General features: G+C 48.6%; 2 protein-coding genes across 2 annotated transcripts; one reads left to right on the top strand and one right to left on the bottom strand.

The window, feature by feature from the left end:
- Positions 1-1,761: 1,761 nt before the first annotated feature.
- Positions 1,762-6,032, bottom strand: RILPL2 (Rab interacting lysosomal protein like 2). Its single transcript, XM_088532272.1, has 4 exons — positions 5,596-6,032; positions 4,924-5,115; positions 2,472-2,582; positions 1,762-1,962 (listed from the first exon to the last, which is right to left on the bottom strand). The coding sequence occupies exons 1-4, from the start codon at positions 5,976-5,978 to the stop codon at positions 1,938-1,940; spliced, it is 711 nt and encodes a 236-aa protein (XP_088388398.1). The 5' UTR covers positions 5,979-6,032; the 3' UTR covers positions 1,762-1,937.
- A 427-nt stretch (positions 6,033-6,459) lies between these two features.
- On the top strand, positions 6,460-7,280 carry SNRNP35 (small nuclear ribonucleoprotein U11/U12 subunit 35). The gene has a single exon (XM_010222150.2). It carries the CDS (start codon positions 6,488-6,490, stop codon positions 7,277-7,279), a length of 792 nt encoding a protein of 263 aa, XP_010220452.2. The 5' UTR covers positions 6,460-6,487; the 3' UTR covers position 7,280.
- The last annotated feature ends 2,416 nt before the right edge of the window (positions 7,281-9,696 follow it).

Genomic DNA, 9,696 nt, shown 5'->3' with positions numbered 1-9,696 from the left:
AGATTGCAGGTCTCTGCCAGAGGCAGGAGGGTTGGCCTAAAAGGGCTGCAGTGTTGTTGTATTTGCTCTTTATTTATTTTTATATTTTTGAAGCTCAGTTAACACTAGAGTAGATGCAGCTTTGGTAGTTCTGTGCATGCTAATAATCCCAAAAGGTTGGGTGCTTTCCTACCCATTTTAAATCCTGAGAGTCAGGAGCCGATTTAAAAAAAAAAAAAAAAAAAAAAAAAAAAGTAATGGTAAACTTGAAAATAACTGCAGCATTCATCTCCCTCACTTATTTGCAAGGAGTGGCTTTGAGTTTTCTTTGTGCCTCTTGCCAAAATGGTTCTTTGACACAGCTCTGTTTTAGTTTTTGCAATTTGTTAGTTGAAGTTGTTCCATTAAGGTCTAATAGAGCAATTAGCATGTTTTGGGGGGGAAGTAGTTGTCATTTAAATTGTCATTTGGGGAAGCAATTGTCATTGTCTATTTAAAAGGGCTTGGAGAATATGTCTTTGCATAACTCCATCCTTTATTCTTCACCCTGCACTCCACACTACTTAGAGTGGTTTCAGAATGTGTGTGAAACTTCATTTTTCAGCTTGTAGATGTGTCCTGGCTGCTTCGTGATTGTTTTTGTATCTGAGATAATGTGTAAGCAAGTACCTTCCCGCTGCCCTTACTCAAAAATACACATGGCCAAGGCTTACTAATACTTTGAAGATGCTACACTTGTAGCAGTTCTGTGCATTGGCTGTGTCTGACTGTAAACTTACCTAGGTCAGATATATATTTTACATTATATATATAATCTTGCTCATGTGCAGCTGTTAGCAAATTCTGTCTGAAATGAGGCCACAGTTCTGCAAAGACACATTCACATTTTGCTGCTGAGCACAGATCTGTGTGAGGTGTCCTAGGTCCCTCATGCTGCTTGTATGAGGGAATTGGGAGGATTTCCAAGCTTGCTTTCATTTTTTGAGAATAAGATCATAGGGGTGATTCCTGACATTGCTTTTTATCTCTTCAAACTCTTGTGCTCTTGAAATGATTTTCTGCTTTTCTTCTGCTCCTGTCTGCACCATTTTCTTCCACTAGTGATAAAAATCTCATTGCCTAGGTTAGTACACAGCTTATATCACTTAAGAGACACAAATGGAATTTATGGAGAAGTGCTTATCCACCAAAGAGCTTTAGCTGTCAGAAAGGAAGGACCTGGTCCATGTGCTCCTGTTAGAGAGGGATTGAACAAGTGTGAGATGACCCTGGTCCTTGATGGGAGCCGCGTGCTGCTGCAGCTTCACCTTCCCCTGTGACCTCCTGCAAGGGGCCACCCTGTGTGTGCAAGTTCTGTTGTCATTCCCTTAACCCAAGCTGTGAGATGGTGACAAGTTCTGCTTCCTACTACCCAAGTGTTGCCCATCAAGAGTGAAGAAATGCATGGAAGAAAACCCATCCTGCAGCTTTCCTGACCTGCTGCTGTTAGTGTAAGGGAGACAATTACTTTCCCCATAAGATCACTGGGGTGTATGACTGCAATGGGCTCTTCTTTCTAGTGCCTCTCTTTATGGAGGGCATACATCCCTTAAAAATAAAACATCTTAATCTTGTGAAATCATTGGGGCTGAGTATTTTGACAGGTGGACAGGATTAAGGTAGTAGAAGATGCACTCTTTATACAACTTTTCTTTTTATTCTTATTTAAAAGATTTATTCTCTATGTGGGGAATGTCTGGCAGGAATCCAACAAATACAAAAAGTATGAATATCATAAAACAGTTTCTAAAAATGCAAAATAGAATCTATTCTGAAAGAATATTATACAAAAACGCTATTTAGGAGACTGCTTATTCTCTGCAGTGAGTGATGCCTCCAGTGCTTGACTTCTCTCAGTTCCTTTAATTGCTTTGAACAGTGCCATTTCTGAGCAGGAGTGGTTAAATTCTCGTTCATGTTCATTTTCCATGTTTAAAAGAGAACCTGGACGGGAAGAAAACAACAGAAAAAAAAACAGCGCTTACAAATGGTAGAGCAAGGATCATGCAGTGACATGGCCGCGTTGATGCGTTCTGCTATTCTGGGGAGCTCAGAGGACAGGGTCTGAGCTGGTGGCACTGCCTACTGCTGCTTGCACACAGTGTAAACAAACCTCCAGGGACAGCTGGCACGTTCCTGCACACAGAGCCCTAATGTGCTAACAGGAAAGGCAAGTCTCAAACGGGTTTGTTCCAAAATGCTGCTGCTTCCTGAGGGGAGGAAACGAAGCCCTGCTTGTCTGGGTAGGGGCTGCTCTCCTTAAGAGTGCCTTTTTTTTTTTTTTTTTCTCCTCTCCCTGGAATGGCGTTTTCCGCGAGTTTCTAATTGCACAGAGAAAAAAGGAGGGGAAAAAAGCATCTAGTCACCTAGGCCTGAGTTTAAATTTCATCCCTGCATTTGCTAACAGCAAAACGTCCCCTTTTCCCATATTCTGCTGAAACAGAGACACTTACAGTCGTTTGACGATGGTCTTGTCTTTGTGTTCCTTGCTGGTGCCAGGGCTGTTGCTGTTGGAGTCTGTTTCCAGTTGCTCAGTTTGGTCCCTTCTCTGTGAGATGATCCCACTAGTAAGAGGAGCAGAATGATTTATTTTTCATGGGTCTGGGCATAGCGTGGCATTGCTGTCTACATTAAACCCTTCATAAGGCAACTTGTCACACGGGTGAATTACAGAAGTCGGCTTTGCAGGTGTCCCCATCGGAAAGAAAGCCGGGCTACACAGGGACAGTTTAAAAAGGTTAGGAAGGAGGGCCCTTCAAAAGGAGAGCAATGCAGAGTGCAGTTAATGCTCTCTGAATTCCAGATGATCCCAAATGAAAGGATAATTATATGCTGGGTTTGTACAAGAGTCTAAAGAAATCTGCAAGGTGCAAATACAAATAGTGAAGTCCTGCTCTTGGGGATCCTCAGCACTGCCAGGAGGCTCACACGACACCGCTGGCAACAGATGGGACTTTGCAAGCCCCATGCAAAGTAGGTGGCTGTTCCTTTTTCCATCCTAAAGAAGAGAAAGAAAAAGCTTTGCCAGAGCTGTAGATTTTCTCGGGCTGCTTTGGTGCTGCTGTATTTTGTAGGGTTGCAACTGCTACTTTAGGCAAAGGTTTTGGTTTCACTGAGCGCTTCCTCTGCGTGGGATTGGGTTAGATTTCACCAGCTTGCATATTGCCCTGTGTTTTCACAGCATGCCAATTTACTGTCCTAAGCTGACCTCATTTATCTCAAGTGCTGAGCAGATCAAAGCTTGTAACTGCTGTAGCTGAGGGCTGGAAGTAGCTAAGCAACACTGTTCAGGACCTTGAAAGCAAAAATACGGGCAAATATCTGGAAATTGATGAGATATCTGGCATTATGAGATAATTTAGGGACAGATCCTCCAGATAAACAAAACTGAATCGTTTGGCTGACATTGCAGATTTCTAATATTTGCATCTTATTTTTACTCAAAAAATCATGAAAAATAAAAAGGTAAACCACAAGCACCATTTTCACTAATCTATTATGTGTGAGAATACCAGATATCTTATTGCTACTTATCTTTTATTTTGGATACACACAAGACATTTTCATGTACAGTGTTTGTATTCTTCTCTCACTGGCATGACTGCTCTTCCTGTCTGTACAGCATTGCTGGGGTTCTGTGCACGTTTAAAGGGAAGGGGGGTTGGTTTAACCCTCCAGATTATGTGTGACAAAACTACCACACAGCTCAAACAGAAAAACAGCCCTGACATGCTCTGTAGGCAAAGAGCACTGTGACTTAACTCATTCTCCCATAAATTGAAAAGTATTCATGTTAATTTTTAACTTGGTCTGTAATTAGCTGTGCACTGCTCCTGGAAAATCAAAGGCAAGAAGCCCTTCCAAGGACAGCGCAGCAAAAGCAGCGAACTGAGCTATGGAATTAGGTGCTTGCTCGGTTATGAGAAGTCCCGTTGAACAGGCGCTTTGTAAAGTGTCACCTTGGCTTCAACTTCAACTTTGTGGCTTAACCTGAATCTTACAGACAAGGCAAAAGGTCAGACTTGCTGCATGAAAGAGGCTGTTGCTGAGATATCTCTACTGAAATCTGATGTGCCTGGGAATGTTGTACCTAGGGTAAGTAGTAATTTCTTGCTGAAAGAGCTTATAGTATAACCAGATGGGGGGGGGGGGGGTGAGAACAGAATCTGGGAGATGAAGTAATTTGTAGCACCAGGAGTGTAAGACCCTGTGTGGATCCTGTCCATTGGATCAAACTGATTCTCCCAGGCTGCTCTCTTCTAGCAATGTCCTTTGCTGAAGGGTATTTTCTCCCTGTAATTCAAGCACCTTACCCAACCTTCAGCTTGCAGTCTTAAAAATAACTAAAACCACACAGCTCGTGCTGAATGATGGTGAAAGAGTTTAATATTCTCTTCACATCACTGCCATGTGCACTCTGGAGGCAAAAGACCAGTAGATTAAACTACTGTACACCCACCTATGCAGAGTGAGAGGGAGGAGGAAGTTCCTCGACTCTAAAGCTGAGCTGGAAACCCCCAGGCCCCTGGTTCACCCTGGGTTTCTCCCCAGAGCAGGAAATACGTGCGTGGCTCTGGTGAGTGCGCAGGGAAGAGCCGTGCATGAGAACCCGGCCTGCGCAGGTGCTGCGGTGAGCATAGGCTTCCCCTGGTACTGCTGTGGGAACAGGCTCTTTACTGTACAGAATGAGGTAGTTGTTTTAAAACTACTCTTTAAAACTGATCCTTCATCATCCCCCCCTTTTTCTTTGCTCCTTCGTATGCTTTTGGGAGCACAGATACGTTTCCTCCCAAGTCCAAAGCCCAGTCCAATCTAGGTGCTCAGTCATGCAGTAACCTCACCTGATACAGTGACCAGACAAGGAATAAACGCTATAAATAGTTCTTTGCTGACTTCATGCTCTACCTCTTGTAGCACTGCAGCTCCTCTTGCAGCACGAGCAGCTGCGCTTTCAGCTGGTTGCGCTCCTGCAGCACTTCTCGCAGCTCCTGTAAGGTGAACCGGGGGCGGTCTGGGTCTGTGAGGTCTATCACCATTTTATCAGGTCCAAGCTGTAAAATAAAACTGTGGTTGTGATCTTGTGACTTGAGGCCATTCCTAGAGTAAAAACCGTCAAGATTATAACAACATAACAACTGTTATGACTTTTTTTTCCCCCCCAGCAGTTAATTATAGGTTCCCTCTATTTTTCATCAGAGAAAGGGCTGGGGTTTGTGTTTATTGGGGGGTGTCTTATTTGCAGAGTCTCCTTCTCTGGAGATCTTCAAAGGCCTCCTGGATGCCACCCTGTGCTCCGGGTGTCCCTGCTGGAGCAGGAGTTGCCCTAGGTGCTCTCCGGAGGTCCCTTCCCGCCTCAGCCCCTTGGTGACTCTGTGCGGGCGCTTCCCAGCCCCTCTCCAATCCTCTCAAGAAGCAGTGTCTGCCCAAGCAGTGCAGCGCGGCTCTGCGAGGACACTGCTGCTCCCGGCCTTTCCGGGGGTGACAGCGGTGCCAAGTAACTTCCTTAACAACAGCGGGCTCCTGCAAGGGCGAAGGCGACGCGCTAACGGCAGAACGTGAGCGGCTGCTCCCGCGCGCCTCGCTCCACAACGCGCGGCACAACGGCCGCTCTGCAAACGGGCCGGGGCGCCGCTCTCCTCCCTGCCCGCGCTGAAAGCGGGACCCACCTGCTGCGCGCTGCCCCGCGCCTCCGGCCCCGGCCCCGGCCCGGTCCCACCGGGGCTGCCGCGGCTCACGAGCGCCTCGAGCATCTCGAGCACCCGCACGATGCGGAACTGCAGCCGCGGGAGCGCGGCGGGCGCGTCGGGGCCGCCGAGCTGCAGCAGGTCCCGGCCCACCACGTGCGAGATGTCGTAGACGTCGGCGGCCGTCAGCTGGAAGGGGCTCTTGGCCAGGGCGCGCTCCGGGCCGTCTTCCTCCTCCTCCTCCTCCTCCTCCTCCTCCTCCTCCCGGCGCTGCATGCCCGAGGCCCGGCGCCCGCTCCCTTCCTGCGGCGCCCCCGCCCTCTCCGTGGGGAAATGGCGGCATGTCCGGCCCTGCCCGCTGCCGGGAGGGGGGGGGGGGGAACGGCCCGTCCACGCGGGGGGAGGGGGCGCTGCCGGTAACGGCCGCTCCCGCCACCGGGCGGGGCGGGGCCGCGCCGCGAGGGGGTGAAGGGGAGGAAAACGCGACTGCGTTTGCGCAGCGGCACTTTCGGCCCCGCGCGGGAGGACTCGCGTGGCTGCGGCGCGTCGGTCTGCGCCGGAGCGAGGGGGAGACGAGAGGCGGCGAGGGGAGACGAGAGGCAGGTGGAGCGAGTGACTGGAGTTCCGCCGTCCCGCCGGGCCCTTGACGAATCGTCCGCCGCCAACGCGGAGCCAGGTGGTGGCGGCGCCGCGCGCGGCCCTGCGCGGGGAGGGGGCGCCCGGGGGCCGCCCTGAGGCGCCGGGGCGGGCGGCGGAGCGGCCCGTGCCCCCCCCCCCCCCAGAGCATGGCCGACTGGGCCCCCATAGCCAAGGAGTACGACCCCCTCAAAGCCGGGAGCATCGATGGCACCGACGAGGAGCCCCACGACCGAGCCATATGGAGGGCCATGCTGGCGCGGTACGTCCCCAACAAGGGGGTGACAGGGGACCCTCACCTCACCCTCTTCGTAGCCAGGCTCAATCTGCAGACCACGGAAGAGAAGCTGAAGGAGGTTTTTTCCCGGTACGGAGATATCAGAAAGATCCGGCTGGTGAGAGACTTGGTTACGGGCTTTTCCAAGGGTTACGCGTTTATTGAGTACAAGGAGGAGCGAGCGCTGCTGAAGGCCCACAGGGATGCCAACAGGCTGGTTATTGACCAGCATGAGATCTTCGTGGACTTCGAGTTGGAAAGAACCCTCAAAGGGTGGATCCCTCGGAGGCTTGGAGGGGGTTTTGGAGGCAAGAAAGAATCTGGGCAGCTACGATTTGGAGGACGGGACAGACCTTTCCGGAAGCCCATCAATTTGCCAGCCATGAAAAGTGATCTGTATGGAGAGGGATCAGCCGAGAAAAGAAACTGGTCTCGCGAAGGAGCAAGGGACTGGAGAACAAGAGATCGAGAGCATGAGAGGAGCAGAGACAAGAGATGGCCGGAACGGGAGCGTTCATGGGCGTGGGGGGAGAGTGAGAGGGACTCCAAAGAGGACAGGAGCAGAGGGAGAGACAGGAGGGACAGGGACAGGAAAGACAGGGATAGAGAACGGAGCAGGGAAAGAGACACTAAGAAACCGAGAGATGAGGATAAGCATCGATAGGTGAAGGGGTGTTTGGGTTTGGCGTCTGCTGTCGTCTGTCTTCCAGCAGGAACCAAGTCCTGCTGCCGCTGAAGGGACCTTTCCTCTGTGTAAGGACTGCTGTCCTGTTTGTTCAGGGGGTTGGTTGGTAGTTTTTTTTTCCTATGAAAAGATTATCTGGGCCTAGAGAGGAGATACAGGAATGTCCTGGTCATGCTGTTGCTCTTCCCTGATTAAGGATTTTTTGAGTAGTGAAAGCCTACAGGGAGATGAACATCTCTTCCATTGAAGGCACTGAACTGTGTAACTCAGGCTCTTTGTAAATGGTTAGATACAACAACAAAGTTGACTTGTGAATCTTCTTTTAGGCATCTTTGTGTGTGTATGTGTTTTACATGGAGTTTTTCCATCCTAAACGTTGCTCAGCATGAAGCCTTATCTCCATGCAGAGCTGTGTGAGCTGTTCTCAGCAGGGGAGAAGACAGTGCCTAAACCACATCCCCAAGAGCAGACAGCACTGGGAGACGCTGCAAAGGACACAAAGGACACAAGTCTTTCAGAAATACCTTCAGAAATATTTATTAAACCGTTAAAATGATTTACTGCCCGATCAAAAAAACAACAACAACAACAAAAAAACCTTAAGTGAACCTGCAGTCTACCTGCAGGAATGTTATGCCCTTTACCTGACAACATCCTGTCCCCATTAAAAAAAAAAAAAAAAAAAAAAAGGTTTTACTTGAATATTAAGAAACTATATATGGCAGATCTTCAATTCTTTATTCTTCCCTATGTGGCATCCTTTATAACAAAACAAAAAAGAGTGAAGTGGTTATGTTAGCAGGTCAGGGGTAATTAATTAGGTTTTTGAGGTAATGGGGTACATGTTGGGGGGGGAAGGCTGTACTGCTTAGTGCCATTGTCTGTACTTGGCTGTAAATTTGACCTAGCAACTGTGCATTGGATTCTAGCCCATGGGACTAGCTTTTCATGTACTAACTAGGTCTGGAGACTTCCTTTTTAATACATGAGCTTAGGGAAAAGGGGGAAAAATGTTCAGTCTGTGTATTTCTATTATCCCAGTCCATGGCTCCTAGCTGATGAGCCTGTGTTCAGGCTGTCAATGTGCTCATTCCTGCATTGTTTCCTGTCGCTGTGTCCCTGTGAATGTGCCCAACGGCTGTAAATGATGCTAGGGAGAGACTCAGCAGGCACCGTTCCATCAACTCCAGTGTAAGATCATGATTTTTAAACAGCAACAATGATCCATTTCTGCTTTCTAGCCCCTACTCCAACGTTATGTCCATACAAGAACACTTCAAGATATCTCCTTGTTACACCTTTCTCATCGTTAAGGAACAAAAGTGTTTAAGACTAGTACATGCTCCAGAACCATGCAACTTTAACTTAGATTCTGTCTGCCTGATACAAATGTAGTGGACTTTCTTTTTTTTTTTTTCTCCCAATCTGTAAAAGAAAGTGGGATCTCAGCAACTTGGGTATCATTAAATTAAGACTCTCTAAGAATTGCCTTTCACATAAAAGGAAGAATGCTGTGGTTCTGTGAATACAGCTTGCTGTAAGCATAAAACAACACATGTTAACAGAACTTAACCAGGCAAAAGCATCTTTACTAGTGTCATACAGTAGTGTCAGATGTTTTTGTCAGTATCTCAAATATAGATGCCTTTCATATAAGGCTACCTTCCTCCCTCCCTTCCCCTCTTCCTTGAACTGCAGGGACAACCTGGAGGGCCTGCAATTTCTTTCTCTTAACAGTGGAGTTGCAGGTTAGTTCAGCAGCATGGGTCCCTCGGGGAAGGTATAGTGCTAAGGTGTATGTGCTAAGATATATTCCCAACACTGCTGGGAATGGGCTGCTGACCGGAGCCTGTACGGAAACCGGTACTTAAAAAATTGTAATTTGTTGGAGAGGGAGAGAAGATACTCAAAGTACCCAGAGCACACTGAAGTTCAAGGTTCAAAATCTAGCACAATTACAGTCAGGAACAGACCAGCCTTTGCCCCACTACTGCAAAAATGCTTTGTTTCCTAGCAGTGTGCCGTGACCATTCCCTGCCCACACGTTAGGTAACCCATGCTGGGACATAAAAACCGTAATCTTTACCAAGCAAAACTAAAAACAGAAAATAAACATCGTGTACGAAAGCCTTTGGCTTGCTCTCCTCTAGGAGCCCTTGCAATGAGCCTCAGGCAATTAGCACCTGGAGTAGCAGAGCTTTTGCCTGAGCACTGGCTCCTGTTTCGTGCTGCTCCTGAGAGCCGGCTCCTTTCAGAGCCCCTCTGGCTGCCGGGGTTGGAGCCATCAGCAGCCCGCGGCTGTGGCACTGGGTTCCATGAGCAGAAGTTATCTAGGACCCCGTTGCAACTAGAGTTGCTGCTCCCCAGCAACGCTGGGCTCCAGTGCAGAACCCGCA

This window comes from Tinamus guttatus, unplaced genomic scaffold (genome assembly GCF_059628265.1).
Source record: "Tinamus guttatus ecotype Peru unplaced genomic scaffold, ASM5962826v1 Tinamus_guttatus_pri_ptg000459l, whole genome shotgun sequence".
NCBI lineage: Eukaryota > Metazoa > Chordata > Aves > Tinamiformes > Tinamidae > Tinamus > Tinamus guttatus.
The sequence above is the reverse complement of the archived record's forward strand: the minus strand, read 5'-3'. Positions and strand labels throughout refer to the sequence as shown.